At 36.7% G+C, this 21,329-nt stretch overlaps 1 protein-coding gene across 1 annotated transcript; it reads right to left on the bottom strand.

Annotated features, from left to right (window-relative positions):
- Positions 1-210: 210 nt before the first annotated feature.
- On the bottom strand, positions 211-6,141 carry LOC121419363 (cell growth regulator with RING finger domain protein 1-like). The gene is made up of 6 exons (XM_041613789.1): positions 6,016-6,141; positions 4,938-5,074; positions 3,750-3,930; positions 2,579-2,765; positions 1,601-1,708; positions 211-797 (listed from the first exon to the last, which is right to left on the bottom strand). The coding sequence occupies exons 1-6, from the start codon at positions 6,132-6,134 to the stop codon at positions 369-371; spliced, it is 1,161 nt and encodes a 386-aa protein (XP_041469723.1). The 5' UTR covers positions 6,135-6,141; the 3' UTR covers positions 211-368.
- Between the last annotated feature and the right edge of the window lie 15,188 nt (positions 6,142-21,329).

The raw sequence follows: 21,329 nt of genomic DNA, 5'->3' as shown, positions 1-21,329 counted from the left end.
ACTTTGTGAACAGATTGAGTCAATAAGATATTGGCCATCAAATGAAATACTGGAGCTAGAGGAGATATTTTATTTTCGGTGGTGGTAACCAGGTCAAATGTCTTTGGACGATTCAACTTACTAAAGAATTGTGCAAGCAAAAAGATAAACACATGACATATTTATGACAAAACATGGCACTGTGATGTCATAATTTTTTTGCAAGTTTGGACAAAAATATATTTCCTTGAGAGAGACAGTGATGGTGTGTGATACTAGGAAGTGAGATAATTTGTCTGATGTCTGAACACTGATAAAAATATTGCTGAGCTTTGTTTTGTTAAGTACGAATAAGTCTATAAGTTGATATAAATACACATCTCCATTTGTCATCTAAATCCAAACAATTCATTCAACCTCTCATTCATATTCCACAGTCTGGTTTTCCAGTCATTTCCTCTATCATCTAAATCTGATGAACGTTCATCCCCATCATTATCCGTGTTTCCGGTCCCATCAAGTCTAAAATGGCTACTGATAACTCCTCGACACATTGGGCAGGCATTGAGGATTTCCAAGCACATCTGACACACGCACGCATGCCGACAGGGTATGATGACCCGTGTGATAGAAGCATTCTGGCAAACAATACAGTTCCTACTGACATCATCACCAAAGCTATCTCTACTAGTAGAATCTGATAAAGATGCATGTTCACTGAATGGTATGCTATGATTATTATCACCCAAAGATGGTTCCTCGTCAACACTCGGTCTTTCGTTGAGAAAGCTGGTCTCATCTGCGGCCATGTACATTTTCTACAGGGAATTTAAAAGTAGATAGATATGATGCAGTATAATGTGACTGATATACAACAGAATATCAACTTAGAATGTGATTTCTCATATTATTCAACTTCTTTGTCCCCTCATACACCCCTTTCCAAACTGGCCATTTCTAAAGAGTCATGAAATGAATGCATCCCAGATCATATCAGTTGAAAATAAAGTAATGAAAAGAATTTTGTTTCATAACCCTTATTCACTGCCTACTAGTAATTGTGGGTTATTACAGTTCTTAGTTTAAAGAAAGAAATATCCACATGATTTCATATGTTTTTTTTTATATATATAGATTTTCTAAGAAATATGACAGAATCTGCATTTTGGTGGATGTCACAACTTTTGTCTTAAAATTATCATACATATTGTCTCTAGGGTTTTGACCAACATACTTTATAATATACTGTACATTGAGACCTCTATTTAAATACGACCAAAGGGAGATGAGCAGGAATCCGTAACACAAAGCTTAGCAATGACCATAGAACATTTTTCTACGATTGATTGCATTGACTACATTCAAGCATGCAATTATTCGCTAACCTTTGTGTAACGGGGGCCCAGGTAGTATTTATGAGCATATTTCTTGTACATGAAAGCTTAAATGGGCAATGAATACTTTTCAAAGGAGATCAAATATGTGATCTTTATAGACAGGTTGAAATTCTATTCAAGTGGTAGCCAAAGCAGGTTTTTGGACCTCAACATTTGCTCTTCATATTTTATTTTTTACTTCATAAATACACTGAATTGAAAGTATATAATCAAGAAGAGATTACCTGAACATCACAGACTAATCCTTGAGATGTAATGAGCATTTGGCTAATGATATGAAGAGGTTTGGTTACCACAGTGTCTGGTAGATGGACTATCCACAGCATGGTGTCCTGTATAAAACAAAGAAACAATTGAAAATTTGAAATGCATGTATATCAATATTTAGCTTTAAACAATTTACACAAATTTTAAAATTTAGACAAACAAATGAATAATAAACAAATAAGTCACACATAAACAAATGAATTAATATGTTCACTGTAATAATTACTTTTGAAATAAGCTCCTTTTGATAGTGACAATCATAATAATCATCATTATTATGATGATCATGATTATTGTGAATATTATGATTATCATTATTATCTGCCTAAAAGTGACCATAGGGGGAATCAATGATGGGAAGAATCCAGGGGAAGGTTTGTTCCATCAACAATAGGGCAAGTGTATTATGGGGAACCAAATCTATGTTAGGGGGATTATTCAAACAATGAGAGAATACAAAAATATTTCCCTCTACTGTTTGATGTGAAATAATTATCACCATTATTAATACTATCATAATTATTATCATTATCATCATTATTCCTACATGAATCATTATCATCATCATCATATGAATATACAATATCTTGAAGTGACATTTCATCACTCAAAAATTAACGTAATGCACCAGAAAAAAAATAGAAAAGCACCTAAAATATGGAAAACCCCTTCACAACATATATTTGACGGTACAATACATAAAATATGTATCATTTGCTATAATTGAAATAACTGTATATATCCTGATATTACTAGGCTGTACCTACAGTTATGCATCTTGTCTTTTATTTGTGTCCATGAACATTAAATCATCTGCATTATAAATTCCCTATTTAGCTACTCTAATTTCAATTGATTTAGATCAATTCCAAGGAGATTTTGTTGCTTCATTTTTTTATTGCACCATATCCTTATAAATGGATAATTATACTCACAATCGATACACTGTGTGACCAAGTTTCATAGTTTTCATCATGCAGACTCATGAGGATAACAAGAGGATATTTTGACCTTGGAGTTGGGCCAAGATTAAAATCACTTTCACTTTCTGATCCTGCGATGCTTTGGTTGAAGTCATCCCTGAATTTCAATTGAATAGATTTTAAAGTATCTGCATCCAAGCTGTTATTCATGATGAGTTAAGAAAAGTAATATTTTGAAAACAACATACCTAGACAGAATTTCAATAATACTGAAATAAACTCTGCCCCATCTTTCATGAGAGAAATGAAACTTAAGATCACAGAGTGGAGGAAAATTTATTCAACAAGAAATAGATTCAAAGTGGTTATCAATTAGGATGGAGAAAGCAGAAAATTACTCAGTGCAGTGATAATGATAAATTCATAACTTATGTTCAAATTCCAATTCAAAGGAAACCTCAAGGATCCTAAACACCTTAGACTTCAGCAAAGGCCAGCTACTTTAAGATGATGAAAACATAACTTAACGTTTCATAAAGCTTTCTGTATAACTGAGCATGACTATGAAAGTTAAGTCCACTCTAACCAAAAGTTAATTAAATACAGAGATATAAACAAAACATTTAATTCCATTTACCTTCATAAATCAAACTTTGCATTAACTTTGTCTGCTTACTGCAAGTATGATAATCTTTATATTAATTTTTTTACTGCTATGAGTAAGAAACCAGTCTGGCTTCCCATATTCAAGTTGATCATAAAGTGATTCACATTTATAAAACTAGCTTTGTGCATAGGCGTCAGATGATTATCTGTTATTTGGGGGGACACAACAATAGACGCCCCCCCCAAGCAAAAAAAGCAAAGGACAATAATCCTCTGCACTGATGCCCATGGCTTTGTGACAAAGTTTATAGTCTCTGCTGCAAGAAATGATATACTGTAGTGGCAATGTTACACAAACTCTTCTAAGTCTTAGCTTTGCAGACATCCACTTTGTCACTTCATTTCACAACATATATCTGTATGGGTGATGGAGGTTAGGATTTGTGATGCTATAAAGACAGGGGTCCACTGGAGTATGGACATTACCCTAAAAAGTCTGTAAAAAAAAGGCCAGCTGAGCACAGGCTCATGTAAAAGTGTCAAAGATATAACATTTAGGTGAATGAAGAAAGGATACAAATATTTTTCAGAGTTTGAATGCGAAATGCCTTCGAGCTTCCCTGCTAAATTCAAGCCTCTTGGTCTAACAGATTGACAGTCTTGTGATCTCAGCATTTCTGAAAATGATGTACAGTCAACTACCCAAAACACATGAAGGAAGCAAGAAAATGATGTATGAACCTCAATCAGAACTCCATCTGCTTGTAAAATAAAATAAAAACTGCATTTGAATATAGACCAATTCATAAGGAAACAACTAAGCCAATATTTCAAGGAAATTGATATCTTGATATATTCCTGTGTAAGAAGGAAGTCATTCAGAATACTGCTTTTGTACTCATAAAACAGAAGGGAAAAAAAATCAAATTTTATTTTATTTTCAGTATTATGGTCTGCTTGTGAAAATTGCTAAAACTTCAAAATAAGAGTGGTCTAAAGCATATATTCTTGCTCAAAGTAGCATAACAGGATGTGGCTGAAATAGTTCAGCATGCATGTATCAGGGATGAAATAAATGACTTTAATAAAAAGTAAGCAATAATTTACCTTTAAAGTTGAGTTCGATTTATTCCATTTAAAATCACATTTTCATAATGCATGAAAATATAACACATATGAGCAAATTTAAACCATATTGTACATATTGTCAAAGTCTTTCCCATAAAATGCATGTCTTTTATTAAATACAATTCAACAATAAAGGAAAAAGTCAGATTTTGCTGAGTTGGAGGCCACTGTCTTGAAGAACAGTATCATGCTCCTCAATTTCGTATGCTTTTCTGACTCTCCGCTGGTGCCCGTAGGCGACACAGGTGACCAGTGTACTCTCATCCCAGAGGATACAGTGATCAAGTGGATGAGCATGATCGATGATTGCAGACTTGCCCCTCTTGTCTCTCCTAACATGGGCCTTGTGTTCCTTAATCAGAGTATTAAAGGAACAACCAGTCTTACCGATGTAAACTTTACCGCATTCACAGGGAATTCGGTAAACTCCAGGGAGGTCCTGGCTCCTCAAATAAGCTTTAATTTGCCCTCACTACTCACAAGGGCAAGCACAACTAAACAATCTTAACACAAATTTGAGCGTTTATTTAGGCCAGGTATGCTTCTAAACAAGAAGTGGATTTTTAAAGGACAATTACATCAGAGGATTTTTTTTTTTAAGAGTGGGGGGGGATAATTGAAAATAAAAATAAATCACCTTTAAATGATGCAGGAGATGATGATTCTTCTATAAATTTGACTGAGAAAGGAAGAGTAGAGGTCATGACCTTTGTCTCTGGAATTGGTGAATGGTCATCTTGGTGTGAAACATCTCCAATAAGTTGAATATCCAATCTTAAAAATAAACATTAAAAAAACACAATAAATAAATAAATGAATGAAATGGATATATGCAATATAATCAACATTATAAACAATTATTAGTACAACAAAATAAATGTTGCAAATACAAAGAACTTTCTTCTCATTATTAGCCAACCTGAGGCAGGGTTGAGGAGGACAGGGAGAGCAGACTGTTCCCTTATATATTTATTGTTTCTAGTATTTCATATTTTGGCTTGTCAGAAAAATTTTCCTGTAAATGACCTCTTTGAACTTGTTCCTAGTTTTCAGAAAACTTGCCACCCTTTATGAGGTTTCCCAGAATTTATTTGTATTCTTATTTTGTTATCTTTTACCAGATTATAGGCCTTGATGGTGATAACAGACAAACCTTTTCATGGGGGTTATGAGTAGTTAGTTATGAGCAATTTAGAAGATATAATCAATTTAGAAGATATAATCAAACTTGCAAAAGAGCGATGGATGTAAAAGGATGTAAAATTAGTTTTACATGAAAATTAATTTGTAATAATCAGATTCAGAAAAGACAGTTCCTATTCATTTGTATGTCTTTACTTTCTCTGATGGACATGTGAGGAACAATTCAAAGTCTATCATTTATTCTAAACGCACGATACGTGCAATTTTACGTAGTTTTTAGTAAGAGAGCAAAGATAAGAAATACCGGTAAGTGTTTGGTTGTACTCTTTCTCAGATATATCTCACAAATGATTTGATTTTCATGGTATAATGTATTTGTGAAAAAATACATATTTGAATAAATGGAATCAATCATATCATATGTCACTGATCAGTAAAATTGAAATCAAAGCTGTCATTACATTAATTCTGTCTTTCACTGTTCCTTCTACATTATTATAGTGCTCATGTGTGCTACCATAACAAATTAACCAAGAATCACAATGAAACTGATTCTGTGAAACTAAGCTTACCGTTGAAGGTAAAAATAGAAAAGAACCACACATAATATTGTTCCAGCAACTGAAATAATCTCAGTAGAGGATTCACTTAAGAGAATCAAGAGCTCACTGCTGAGAGTAGTCCCTCCCATCACACCTTGTTGTACTGGTCTTAGCTGTCTGATTCAATACTTCTGATTCCACAGCTTTCAAAGACATGCAGGCAGATAGATAGGTCTACACTTCTCAGGTGCTAGAAGTATTAAGAGATTTGGGATAAAAATGGCAAATGAAAAGAGAGGTGAATTTGTTAAATATCAATTTCTAAACTGAGAGGTGACTATATCTGCCCTACTTTGATGGATGGGAGAAAAAATGTGACATATCACTTAAATTGAGTTTATTAGTTACATTTTGAAATTTGATTTCTTCATCTCAGCTAAATTTAATAGATGTTATTAGATATGTTAGGTTAATGCAACAGTAAATATGTAATTCACAGACACTTTATTCTTTCAATAAAAATTATACTAGCAAGAGTTACTTCCTTTTATCAAAGTAGGGCAGGATAGCTTTCACCTTTAACTTTAACTAAAATCGATGTTGTGTTTAGTTCGAAGAGATAAGCTTCCCAATGTCCCCAGAATATGAAAAGATGAGAAATGGCACAATGAAAGTTCCAATTAAAGGGGAAGTTTTTCCTGACAAAAAAAGTTTATTGTAACAAGAAGAACGGCTCTGGGAGTCTCACCTGCATTACACAATTCAATATAACAGCATTGCTGGCTTAAAAACCAGCTATTGAATTATTATTCACAAAACAAACATTCATATGATAATAAAATATTGTGTCCTTTGACCCAAAATGACTTTTGACCATGATCATGTGACCTAAGACGTGTGCAAAACAATCATTCATATTTGATTACCCTTTGAATGAGATCCATAAATTTATGATACCAATTCAATAAATATCCCTAAAACGGCCAAAGTTCATTGACCTTAAATGACCTTTGACCTTGGTCATGTGATCTGGAACACACACACAGGATATTCAGGGATACATGGTTGCTCTTATGTCCAAGTTTCATGAACTAGATCCATAACATTTCTAAGTTATGATGACAATTCCACAAATACACTAACATGGCTAAAGCTTTGGGTTTAGGGGGTCAAGTGCTTAACACAGTTAATTTTGGTAGTGTGCTTTGGAGACAAGTGTGTTAATGTCCAAACTTTCAAGTTTGAGTTTGAATTCAACTCAAGTTTGAGGATGAATATGATGATCTCCGTAGACTGAGCTAGGCCTGTCAAATGGTATATGGACTGATGATTTATTTTATGATAATGTTAAAAATAATAATCTTTTTTAATTTGACTTACACTGCACTTCCAAAATTAAATGTGAATCTTGAGAAAAACTCGGTCACAAAAAACACAAACAATAAAATGAGTAGATGGGACTGATATTGATATAACTATTGTCTGCTGCATGCTATTACTTAGTATTACCATTCATAAACGCCTTGTCATTGCTGCCATACATTACCTAGTAGAGGTAGGGGATATCAAATCCTTCTAACTAGGTCTAGTTTTGCACTTGCTTAGACCCTACTTCCAAACGTGCATCAGTAGATCGGTTCAGCCAAGGAGAAGCTCCTTGGTTCAGCTGAGCCTGGCTGTACATGATGTTCGTTACGTTACTTCCGATCCTCCCTTATGTCAATATTGTTCGCCGCGCTCTGTATACTGTGTGCAAAGTGCAAACAGGGGGGGGGGGGGCAGGGGGATGCAGGAAGATCGAGAAGAAGATGGTATACCGAAGAAGATGAAGCCTTCTCCTTGCTATGGAATCTTAAGTGCCACCCAGATGTTCAGATAATTCATTTCATTTCATTTAAAATAATTCATTTCACCTTCATGTGTAAAAAATGTGTATTAAGATGCCGGCCCTTACGAAATAGAGCTTGAAGGGCCCAAAAACAAAGAATAATTACACAAAAACATGAAAGCAATGGTTTGTATACCCAGTTGTTGTGTGTCCGGACGATCAGTTTAGAAAGTCATTTGGAAAAAATTACAAGCGAAGTTTCATCATTTTTAGTACAAAATGTTAGGAAACTTATAAAAACAAAACAGAAGATGATTACAACTATTGAATATATATTTTTTGTGTAATCCAAAGACAAAAAAGAAGGCTTCAAAAATATAGAGTCCGGACACCCGACCCCCTCCCCATCCTATACAAGTTAAACAATAAGTGTTACATGTATTTATGAGACAATAAAACAATTAAAACAAACAAGAAAAAGTTAATCAAGCAAAAACATTAAAACTTATATATATTTTGTTTATATCATTAAAAGAAAGCAACTCTTTGGTCTCAAGGTAAGCTGTTTATACTCATAAATTTGGAAATCTTTTAGTTTTCTTGTAAATTTTGCCTGTCGATGCTTCAAATCTTCTGATAAGTTATTTCATATTTTTGGACCAATAAGGATCGTTAATGAGATGTAGTCTGTGCAAGGAGATATATATCTCCTTGGTCTGTGCTAGCAATAATATTTATTCTTGCAGGTGATATGTATCGATGAGAGGCATTTGTTTTAAAGATATTTTTAAAATTTCTGGAAGTATATTCATTCTATAGTAAATATAGCAACACTCATGTCTATCAAATCATTTATCTTTAAGATTTTTTTTATTAAAAAACAGTTCATTAATATAAATGGATCATTATAGGAATGATCACTTTTTGAGCAATAAATAACTTATTTAAAAGTGACCGAAATGTATACCCCATAAGATGTGGCAAAACAAGACTCTTATATAAAGTTAGAATAGTACATTTTGGTAAAATAAATTTTAATTTTTGTAATATTCCAGCTGTCCTTGTACGCCGACATATATGAATGTGTGGTTTTCAAGAAAGAAACTCATTTATTTTCATTCCTAAAAAAACGATGTATCATCAACCCTCTTCAAATATGTATTATCCATAACAATTCCATGGGGATTTTCCGGTATTGTTTCGAAATATAATAAATGGTTTTTTTAATCAATATTCAAAGATAACTTGTAACCATGACATAATCTTTTTCAGTTCAGAAATTAATGATGTGACAATTGAATTATAATTTCTAAGTGATAAATGTATATTTCTATCATCTGCAAATACTGGAGAGCAAAATATATTAATCACTTATATAGAGCCGAGGACGGAATTAACCTTGCGGTAGGCCTATACGCCCTATCGTTATCAGTATATTAATCTTAAAAAAACATGGTTTCCTTAGGATGATCAAAGAGAATTGTTATTTCCTTTATAAAAGCACATTTATCGATCTCTTTACATGTTGCATTAAGTGTTTGGGATTTCTTTTCATAATATGCTCTTTTTTAGCCTTGCCTTAAAACTGTTACAAGGTTATTTTTGTAAGTTATGTATTTGTTTTCTATTATTTTGTGCGATTTGCTTTTTGTAAAATTTATTTTTTCAGTATTGATTTCAAAATACCTGGTGTAATTATCCATGTCCAGTCAGCAAAGCATCTGGGGCCCGTGTGGGTTATATATGGGCTCAGGCTGGGCTTGGAGTGGGCCCCATATGGGGCCCATATGGGCTTTGCACCATCCAAACCATCAGGGGCCCATATGGGTCATGTGGGTTTCATATAAATCTGGTCAAGCCCACATGAAACCCATGTAAACACCACATTGCTCACCTGGGCCCCATATGAAAACGATACTGTGTTTTATATGGGTCCCATGTGGGCCCCATGTAGGTTCACGATGTTATTCAATTAAAAAAATATGTTAATTTGTGTCATTAAGGTGACTTTACAACCCAATATCCTATCCTTATCATTTTTTCATATCCTATAATCCTACATTTTAACCCTAATTCGCAATCCTATCCTATCCTTCACCTGACCACTTAATCTTGTTATTGACTTCTACAGTGCGTATCAAAAAAAGTTTACAGTTTGAAAAAGCTCTGGGAATTAAAAAATATACAACATATGGGTAATTTTTTGACATATAATCTTGGGTTAGGGTCTCATCTATCCAATGAAAGTAAAAGTTTTGACAGAATGTTACACTTGAGTGAGCACTGTCCAATTTTGTAAAGCTTGCAGAAATCTGTTTGCGCAGAAATGCTTGTTTTCACGTTGTGTCAAGGAGAAAGGGGGAAATCAAACTTACCTTGCGAAACATTTCTCATACATTTCCCTTGCACTTTCAGTCAATTGAAATAAAATGGATACATTCAACCATTTTGTAACAATTTTCCACCCTTAAAAAGCACAACCTCTACCATTTTTGTGCCGGCTGGATCTGAGGAACTGAATCTGAAGAAAAGTTAATATCAGACATCTTTAGCATTTTTTCACTAAGTTTTTATCATTTAAAGTTGGTTTACATTTCATTTTTCATTTAATACTTGTTTCTCCACACTTTTCCCAAGCTTGAAAATGAATAACACAATGAAAATGAAGCCTAAGTTATTTCATGTAATTCACAGCTCAGTGTAAAGCAAATATCGTCACGATGGCCTCGGTGTGTGGGGGAGTGGGGTGGGGCGCAATTCACTCTTCGGAGGGTTTTGGGAAAGGAAACAAGTTAAAAAAAGGTCAAAGAGATCTTCAAATCGATTTTACTAGCTAAATTCCACATGTTCTTTACGATTGAGGTCTACTTTTACTTGCATAACTATTTCAAAGTTCTGCGCAAATCATTTTTCACCAGCTTTTCAAAAGTAAGTGGTGCTCACTCAAGCGGAAATATTTTTCGACAGTTATATAGTCATTTGATTAAATGGATCTGTACCAATGTTAAAATGTGGAAAAATCTTCAGGATATTCCAAATGTATAATTTTACAGGATTTTTTCTAAGTGTAAACTTTTTTTTCTGTATAGCGAGTTTGCTATACTTGACAGGCTATGGTTAATAACAATTTTCAATATTTAACCTTGAAAATTTTCTCCCGAAATTAAATGTTTCGATTTTGAATTTTATAGTAATAAATTGCATACTTTTCTGAAACTTTTCATGGTGGAATCCTTGCATAAACATAAACATATTATTGTTGTAGCTGTATTAGCTAAAATTTTGGTCATTTACTGTTGTATTGAGTTGAATATTCATAATTGCAGTCCAGATCGATCGATACTAATGATGCCACATGGCCCATATTATATCCCATATGGGGCCCAGATGATGTTTTTAGCTATATGGGTTTCAAGTGGGCCAGCCCATATGGCCCACATGAAACCCATATGGGGCCCATATTGGCCCAGATACTTTTCTGACTGGGTTGCTTATTAAAATTCTTATTCTTCCTTTTTTATTTTTTTGCTATGGGAAAGCATAATATTTCTTTAAAAAAGCTTATATTAGTGATCGAGTTGTTAGGTTGTGGAGGTTCCGTACGTGGCCGATGTCTAAGGCCCCTGGCTACACAGTAAAAACGCTGTACAAAATATTGCTGTATAAGAGGTGCTGTATAATTTTTTGAACAGCACATGTTTAAGCTTTGATAAATATCGGTATAAAACACGGCGAATTGACCTGTTTAAGGTCCGTAGACAGAAGGCTTGAACAGGGGGTTGTAGGTCTCACGGGCCTAATCACTAGTGGCAGGCCCCAGATATTCATTCGAGCCAACCCATTGCTATTTTTTTTATTTTGATATGGCTGATTGACAAAGTGTGTGCATATGATTGTCCATCTAACACTGATTCTATATTTGGTAATTACTGAACTTCCTTTTCCCTAAATGGGAAGAATTATCACCAATTTTGGACTATATTTTGACTGGCGGAAGGATTACGGCTATTTTGCTGTTTGAGTTGATGAATCTGCTCCCCCCGACGGTGTCTTCAAACACGCCAATTTATTTTTAAAATGAGCCGGTCGAGGGACCCTTTTCTGGTCAGATATGGATTGCCAGATATAAATCCTATCCACTGGTAGTAAACATTCGACCCCCGAATTTCATCCTTATTTTTTATGAATTTTTTAAAGTGCCAATTTAACACATGAGTCTATGGGGAATGAATTAGGCCTGTGAGACCTATAGGTAACCTTGACCATAGCCTATTACATGGGGAATTCCTTAGTGGATGAAATACCTGCCCAACTCTTCAGTAGCTGATTGTTTTTCTAGTAGACATGTTTCAATCATCAAGAGGTCCAAAAACTGAACTTCATGGCTATACAAGGCTACATAGGGGGTACTACAGGTACAATGTAACAAGTTGTTATTAGTATTAAACTACCTCTGTGTTTGTGTACCTAGGCTAGGCTGTGTAGGCAGTGCTTGTGCATGTTGTGCACTGGGTTGCTTGCATGTTGTCGTGTGTTTTCGTATACAGGCGAGCGCTGCTGTAAATCGTGTATTTCACCCATCACGAGATAAAGTACACATTAGATAGGCCTTGCATCAATTGCGCTTGTGAAATTGGTTCATGGGGAAGGGAATGAGAAGAGAAAACTTTAGAATTTGGCTGAAGAGTGATGGTTTCAAGAGGGAGGGAGGGGGGGAGAAAAGCATAGTTAGTAGGCCTATGTGGGGGGGGGGCTGAGAATGAGTTCTACTGCTATCTTGTTCAACTTTTACTGACTTCTAGCCAGACTAGCCCCCATCCATTTAGAATACAAGCCATCTAACCCCCTGCCTCTTTCTCTTACACCCTGGCTTGGGCCCTTGTCATAGGAAGATGTGAATGTATAGTATGCTTGTATGTTGATTCTCATTTCTTTTTATTGTTATCTAATTAAACTCATGTGAATCTGGTATTTATATTGTGGGCAGATCTTGAATCCAGATATGCACACTATTCATATCTACAATTTGCATTATAGGATTTGGGCCCTACATTGCATCCATTGTTGAGCTACATATAGGCATGTAGGATGTATGTAAATCCATAGGGCACTAGACATTAGAAGTAACATTAGAAATGGTCATTACATAACACATCTGTATATTTCATGCATTTCTTTGTGATAAAGTGAGTGTACAGATGTTAAAGAAAAGCCAGGAAGGTAAATTAAAAGTAAACCTTCATGTGCCATACATTACAGGTCTCACGGGCCTAATCACTAGTGGCAGGCCCCAGATATTCATTCGAGCCAACCCATTGCTATTTTTTTTATTTTGATATGGCTGATTGACAAAGTGTGTGCATATGATTGTCCATCTAACACTGATTCTATATTTGGTAATTACTGAACTTCCTTTTCCCTAAATGGGAAGAATTATCACCAATTTTGGACTATATTTTGACTGGCGGAAGGATTACGGCTATTTTGCTGTTTGAGTTGATGAATCTGCTCCCCCCGACGGTGTCTTCAAACACGCCAATTTATTTTTAAAATGAGCCGGTCGAGGGACCCTTTTCTGGTCAGATATGGATTGCCAGATATAAATCCTATCCACTGGTAGTAAACATTCGACCCCCGAATTTCATCCTTATTTTTTATGAATTTTTTAAAGTGCCAATTTAACACATGAGTCTATGGGGAATGAATTAGGCCTGTGAGACCTATAGGTAACCTTGACCATAGCCTATTACATGGGGAATTCCTTAGTGGATGAAATACCTGCCCAACTCTTCAGTAGCTGATTGTTTTTCTAGTAGACATGTTTCAATCATCAAGAGGTCCAAAAACTGAACTTCATGGCTATACAAGGCTACATAGGGGGTACTACAGGTACAATGTAACAAGTTGTTATTAGTATTAAACTACCTCTGTGTTTGTGTACCTAGGCTAGGCTGTGTAGGCAGTGCTTGTGCATGTTGTGCACTGGGTTGCTTGCATGTTGTCGTGTGTTTTCGTATACAGGCGAGCGCTGCTGTAAATCGTGTATTTCACCCATCACGAGATAAAGTACACATTAGATAGGCCTTGCATCAATTGCGCTTGTGAAATTGGTTCATGGGGAAGGGAATGAGAAGAGAAAACTTTAGAATTTGGCTGAAGAGTGATGGATTCAAGAGGGAGGGAGGGGGGGAGAAAAGCATAGTTAGTAGGCCTATGTGGGGGGGGGGGCTGAGAATGAGTTCTACTGCTATCTTGTTCAACTTTTACTGACTTCTAGCCAGACTAGCCCCCATCCATTTAGAATACAAGCCATCTAACCCCCTGCCTCTTTCTCTTACACCCTGGCTTGGGCCCTTGTCATAGGAAGATGTGAATGTATAGTATGCTTGTATGTTGATTCTCATTTCTTTTTATTGTTATCTAATTAAACTCATGTGAATCTGGTATTTATATTGTGGGCAGATCTTGAATCCAGATATGCACACTATTCATATCTACAATTTGCATTATAGGATTTGGGCCCTACATTGCATCCATTGTTGAGCTACATATAGGCATGTAGGATGTATGTAAATCCATAGGGCACTAGACATTAGAAGTAACATTAGAAATGGTCATTACATAACACATTTGTATATTTCATGCATTTCTTTGTGATAAAGTGAGTGTACAGATGTTAAAGAAAAGCCAGGAAGGTAAATTAAAAGTAAACCTTCATGTGCCATACATTACAGGTCTCACGGGCCTAATCACTAGTGGGAGGCCCGAGATATTCATTCGAGCCAACCCATTGCTATTTTTTTTAATTTGATATGGCTGATTGACAAAGTGTATGCATATGATTGTCCATCTAACACTGATTCTATATTTGGTAATTACTGAACTTCCTTTTCCCTAAATGGGAAGAATTATCACCAATTTTGGACTATATTTTGACTGGCGGAAGGATTACGGCTATTTTGCTGTTTGAGTTGATGAATCTGCTCCCCCCGACGGTGTCTTCAAACACGCCAATTTGTTTTTAAAATGAGCCGGTCGAGGGACCCTTTTCTGGTCAGATATGGATTGCCAGATATAAATCCTATCCACTGGTAGTAAACATTCGACCCCCGAATTTCATCCTTATTTTTTATGAATTTTTTAAAGTGCCAATTTAACACATGAGTCTATGGGGAATGAATTAGGCCTGTGAGACCTATAGGTAACCTTGACCATAGCCTATTACATGGGGAATTCCTTAGTGGATGAAATACCTGCCCAACTCTTCAGTAGCTGATTGTTTTTCTAGTAGACATGTTTCAATCATCAAGAGGTCCAAAAACTGAACTTCATGGCTATACAAGGCTACATAGGGGGTACTACAGGTACAATGTAACAAGTTGTTATTAGTATTAAACTACCTCTGTGTTTGTGTACCTAGGCTAGGCTGTGTAGGCAGTGCTTGTGCATGTTGTGCACTGGGTTGCTTGCATGTTGTCGTGTGTTTTCGTATACAGGCGAGCGCTGCTGTAAATCGTGTATTTCACCCATCACGAGATAAAGTACACATTAGATAGGCCTTGCATCAATTGCGCTTGTGAAATTGGTTCATGGGGAAGGGAATGAGAAGAGAAAACTTTAGAATTTGGCTGAAGAGTGATGGATTCAAGAGGGAGGGAGGGGGGGAGAAAAGCATAGTTAGTAGGCCTATGTGGGGGGGGGGCTGAGAATGAGTTCTACTGCTATCTTGTTCAACTTTTACTGACTTCTAGCCAGACTAGCCCCCATCCATTTAGAATACAAGCCATCTAACCCCCTGCCTCTTTCTCTTACACCCTGGCTTGGGCCCTTGTCATAGGAAGATGTGAATGTATAGTATGCTTGTATGTTGATTCTCATTTCTTTTTATTGTTATCTAATTAAACTCATGTGAATCTGGTATTTATATTGTGGGCAGATCTTGAATCCAGATATGCACACTATTCATATCTACAATTTGCATTATAGGATTTGGGCCCTACATTGCATCCATTGTTGAGCTACATATAGGCATGTAGGATGTATGTAAATCCATAGGGCACTAGACATTAGAAGTAACATTAGAAATGGTCATTACATAACACATTTGTATATTTCATGCATTTCTTTGTGATAAAGTGAGTGTACAGATGTTAAAGAAAAGCCAGGAAGGTAAATTAAAAGTAAACCTTCATGTGCCATACATTACAGGTCTCACGGGCCTAATCACTAGTGGCAGGCCCGAGATATTCATTCGAGCCAACCCATTGCTATTTTTTTTATTTTGATATGGCTGATTGACAAAGTGTATGCATATGATTGTCCATCTAACACTGATTCTATATTTGGTAATTACTGAACTTCCTTTTCCCTAAATGGGAAGAATTATCACCAATTTTGGACTATATTTTGACTGGCGGAAGGATTACGGTTATTTTGCTGTTTGAGTTGATGAATCTGCTCCCCCCGACGGTGTCTTCAAACACGCCAATTTATTTTTAAAATGAGCCGGTCGAGGGACCCTTTTCTGGTCAGATATGGATTGCCAGATATAAATCCTATCCACTGGTAGTAAACATTCGACCCCCGAATTTCATCCTTATTTTTTATGAATTTTTTAAAGTGCCAATTTAACACATGAGTCTATGGGGAATGAATTAGGCCTGTGAGACCTATAGGTAACCTTGACCATAGCCTATTACATGGGGAATTCCTTAGTGGATGAAATACCTGCCCAACTCTTCAGTAGCTGATTGTTTTTCTAGTAGACATGTTTCAATCATCAAGAGGTCCAAAAACTGAACTTCATGGCTATACAAGGCTACATAGGGGGTACTACAGGTACAATGTAACAAGTTGTTATTAGTATTAAACTACCTCTGTGTTTGTGTACCTAGGCTAGGCTGTGTAGGCAGTGCTTGTGCATGTTGTGCACTGGGTTGCTTGCATGTTGTCGTGTGTTTTCGTATACAGGCGAGCGCTGCTGTAAATCGTGTATTTCACCCATCACGAGATAAAGTACACATTAGATAGGCCTTGCATCAATTGCGCTTGTGAAATTGGTTCATGGGGAAGGGAATGAGAAGAGAAAACTTTAGAATTTGGCTGAAGAGTGATGGTTTCAAGAGGGAGGGAGGGGGGAGAAAAGCATAGTTAGTAGGCCTATGTGGGGGGGGGGGCTGAGAATGAGTTCTACTGCTATCTTGTTCAACTTTTACTGACTTCTAGCCAGACTAGCCCCCATCCATTTAGAATACAAGCCATCTAACCCCCTGCCTCTTTCTCTTACACCCTGGCTTGGGCCCTTGTCATAGGAAGATGTGAATGTATAGTATGCTTGTATGTTGATTCTCATTTCTTTTTATTGTTATCTAATTAAACTCATGTGAATCTGGTATTTATATTGTGGGCAGATCTTGAATCCAGATATGCACACTATTCATATCTACAATTTGCATTATAGGATTTGGGCCCTACATTGCATCCATTGTTGAGCTACATATAGGCATGTAGGATGTATGTAAATCCATAGGGCACTAGACATTAGAAGTAACATTAGAAATGGTCATTACATAACACATTTGTATATTTCATGCATTTCTTTGTGATAAAGTGAGTGTACAGATGTTAAAGAAAAGCCAGGAAGGTAAATTAAAAATAAACCTTCATGTGCCATACATTACAGGTCTCACGGGCCTAATCACTAGTGGCAGGCCCGAGATATTCATTCGAGCCAACCCATTGCTATTTTTTTTATTTTGATATGGCTGATTGACAAAGTGTGTGCATATGATTGTCCATCTAACACTGATTCTATATTTGGTAATTACTGAACTTCCTTTTCCCTAAATGGGAAGAATTATCACCAATTTTGGACTATATTTTGACTGGCGGAAGGATTACGGCTATTTTGCTGTTTGAGTTGATGAATCTGCTCCCCCCGACGGTGTCTTCAAACACGCCAAGTTATTTTTAAAATGAGCCGGTCGAGGGACCCTTTTCTGGTCAGATATGGATTGCCAGATATAAATCCTATCCACTGGTAGTAAACATTCGACCCCCGAATTTCATCCTTATTTTTTATGAATTTTTTAAAGTGCCAATTTAACACATGAGTCTATGGGCAATGAATTAGGCCTGTGAGACCTATAGGTAACCTTGACCATAGCCTATTACATGGGGAATTCCTTAGTGGATGAAATACCTGCCCAACTCTTCAGTAGCTGATTGTTTTTCTAGTAGACATGTTTCAATCATCAAGAGGTCCAAAAACTGAACTTCATGGCTATACAAGGCTACATAGGGGGTACTACAGGTACAATGTAACAAGTTGTTATTAGTATTAAACTACCTCTGTGTTTGTGTACCTAGGCTAGGCTGTGTAGGCAGTGCTTGTGCATGTTGTGCACTGGGTTGCTTGCATGTTGTCGTGTGTTTTCGTATACAGGCGAGCGCTGCTGTAAATCGTGTATTTCACCCATCACGAGATAAAGTACACATTAGATAGGCCTTGCATCAATTGCGCTTGTGAAATTGGTTCATGGGGAAGGGAATGAGAAGAGAAAACTTTAGAATTTGGCTGAAGAGTGATGGATTCAAGAGGGAGGGAGGGGGGGAGAAAAGCATAGTTAGTAGGCCTATGTGGGGGGGGGGCTGAGAATGAGTTCTACTGCTATCTTGTTCAACTTTTACTGACTTCTAGCCAGACTAGCCCCCATCCATTTAGAATACAAGCCATCTAACCCCCTGCCTCTTTCTCTTACACCCTGGCTTGGGCCCTTGTCATAGGAAGATGTGAATGTATAGTATGCTTGTATGTTGATTCTCATTTCTTTTTATTGTTATCTAATTAAACTCATGTGAATCTGGTATTTATATTGTGGGCAGATCTTGAATCCAGATATGCACACTATTCATATCTACAATTTGCATTATAGGATTTGGGCCCTACATTGCATCCATTGTTGAGCTACATATAGGCGTGTAGGATGTATGTAAATCCATAGGGCACTAGACATTAGAAGTAACATTAGAAATGGTCATTACATAACACATTTGTATATTTCATGCATTTCTTTGTGATAAAGTGAGTGTACAGATGTTAAAGAAAAGCCAGGAAGGTAAATTAAAAGTAAACCTTCATGTGCCATACATTACAGGTCTCACGGGCCTAATCACTAGTGGCAGGCCCCAGATATTCATTCGAGCCAACCCATTGCTATTTTTTTTATTTTGATATGGCTGATTGACAAAGTGTGTGCATATGATTGTCCATCTAACACTGATTCTATATTTGGTAATTACTGAACTTCCTTTTCCCTAAATGGGAAGAATTATCACCAATTTTGGACTATATTTTGACTGGCGGAAGGATTACGGCTATTTTGCTGTTTGAGTTGATGAATCTGCTCCCCCCGACGGTGTCTTCAAACACGCCAATTTATTTTTAAAATGAGCCGGTCGAGGGACCCTTTTCTGGTCAGATATGGATTGCCAGATATAAATCCTATCCACTGGTAGTAAACATTCGACCCCCGAATTTCATCCTTATTTTTTATGAATTTTTTAAAGTGCCAATTTAACACATGAGTCTATGGGCAATGAATTAGGCCTGTGAGACCTATAGGTAACCTTGACCATAGCCTATTACATGGGGAATTCCTTAGTGGATGAAATACCTGCCCAACTCTTCAGTAGCTGATTGTTTTTCTAGTAGACATGTTTCAATCATCAAGAGGTCCAAAAACTGAACTTCATGGCTATACAAGGCTACATAGGGGGTACTACAGGTACAATGTAACAAGTTGTTATTAGTATTAAACTACCTCTGTGTTTGTGTACCTAGGCTAGGCTGTGTAGGCAGTGTGTGTGCATGTTGTGCACTGGGTTGCTTGCATGTTGTCGTGTGTTTTCGTATACAGGCGAGCGCTGCTGTAAATCGTGTATTTCACCCATCACGAGATAAAGTACACATTAGATAGGCCTTGCATCAATTGCGCTTGTGAAATTGGTTCATGGGGAAGGGAATGAGAAGAGAAAACTTTAGAATTTGGCTGAAGAGTGATGGTTTCAAGAGGGAGGGAGGGGGGGAGAAAAGCATAGTTAGTAGGCCTATGTGGGGGGGGGGGCTGAGAATGAGTTCTACTGCTATCTTGTTCAACTTTTACTGACTTCTAGCCAGACTAGCCCCCATCCATTTAGAATACAAGCCATCTAACCCCCTGCCTCTTTCTCTTACACCCTGGCTTGGGCCCTTGTCATAGGAAGATGTGAATGTATAGTATGCTTGTATGTTGATTCTCATTTCTTTTTATTGTTATCTAATTAAACTCATGTGAATCTGGTATTTATATTGTGGGCAGATCTTGAATCCAGATATGCACACTATTCATATCTACAATTTGCATTATAGGATTTGGGCCCTACATTGCATCCATTGTTGAGCTACATATAGGCATGTAGGATGTATGTAAATCCATAGGGCACTAGACATTAGAAGTAACATTAGAAATGGTCATTACATAACACATCTGTATATTTCATGCATTTCTTTGTGATAAAGTGAGTGTACAGATGTTAAAGAAAAGCCAGGAAGGTAAATTAAAAGTAAACCTTCATGTGCCATACATTACAGGTCTCACGGGCCTAATCACTAGTGGCAGGCCCGAGATATTCATTCGAGCCAACCCATTGCTATTTTTTTTAATTTGATATGGCTGATTGACAAAGTGTGTGCATATGATTGTCCATCTAACACTGATTCTATATTTGGTAATTACTGAACTTCCTTTTCCCTAAATGGGAAGAATTATCACCAATTTTGGACTATATTTTGACTGGCGGAAGGATTACGGCTATTTTGCTGTTTGAGTTGATGAATCTGCTCCCCCCGACGGTGTCTTCAAACACGCCAATTTGTTTTTAAAATGAGCCGGTCGAGGGACCCTTTTCTGGTCAGATATGGATTGCCAGATATAAATCCTATCCACTGGTAGTAAACATTCGACCCCCGAATTTCATCCTTATTTTTTATGAATTTTTTAAAGTGCCAATTTAACACATGAGTCTATGGGGAATGAATTAGGCCTGTGAGACCTATAGGTAACCTTGACCATAGCCTATTACATGGGGAATTCCTTAGTGGATGAAATACCTGCCCAACTCTTCAGTAGCTGATTGTTTTTCTAGTAGACATGTTTCAATCATCAAGAGGTCCAAAAACTGAACTTCATGGCTATACAAGGCTACATAGGGGGTACTACAGGTACAATGTAACAAGTTGTTATTAGTATTAAACTACCTCTGTGTTTGTGTACCTAGGCTAGGCTGTGTAGGCAGTGCTTGTGCATGTTGTGCACTGGGTTGCTTGCATGTTGTCGTGTGTTTTCGTATACAGGCGAGCGCTGCTGTAAATCGTGTATTTCACCCATCACGAGATAAAGTACACATTAGATAGGCCTTGCATCAATTGCGCTTGTGAAATTGGTTCATGGGGAAGGGAATGAGAAGAGAAAACTTT

This window comes from Lytechinus variegatus, chromosome 7 (genome assembly GCF_018143015.1).
Source record: "Lytechinus variegatus isolate NC3 chromosome 7, Lvar_3.0, whole genome shotgun sequence".
Classification (NCBI taxonomy): domain Eukaryota; kingdom Metazoa; phylum Echinodermata; class Echinoidea; order Temnopleuroida; family Toxopneustidae; genus Lytechinus; species Lytechinus variegatus.
This window is presented reverse-complemented; position numbering and strand designations above follow the sequence as displayed.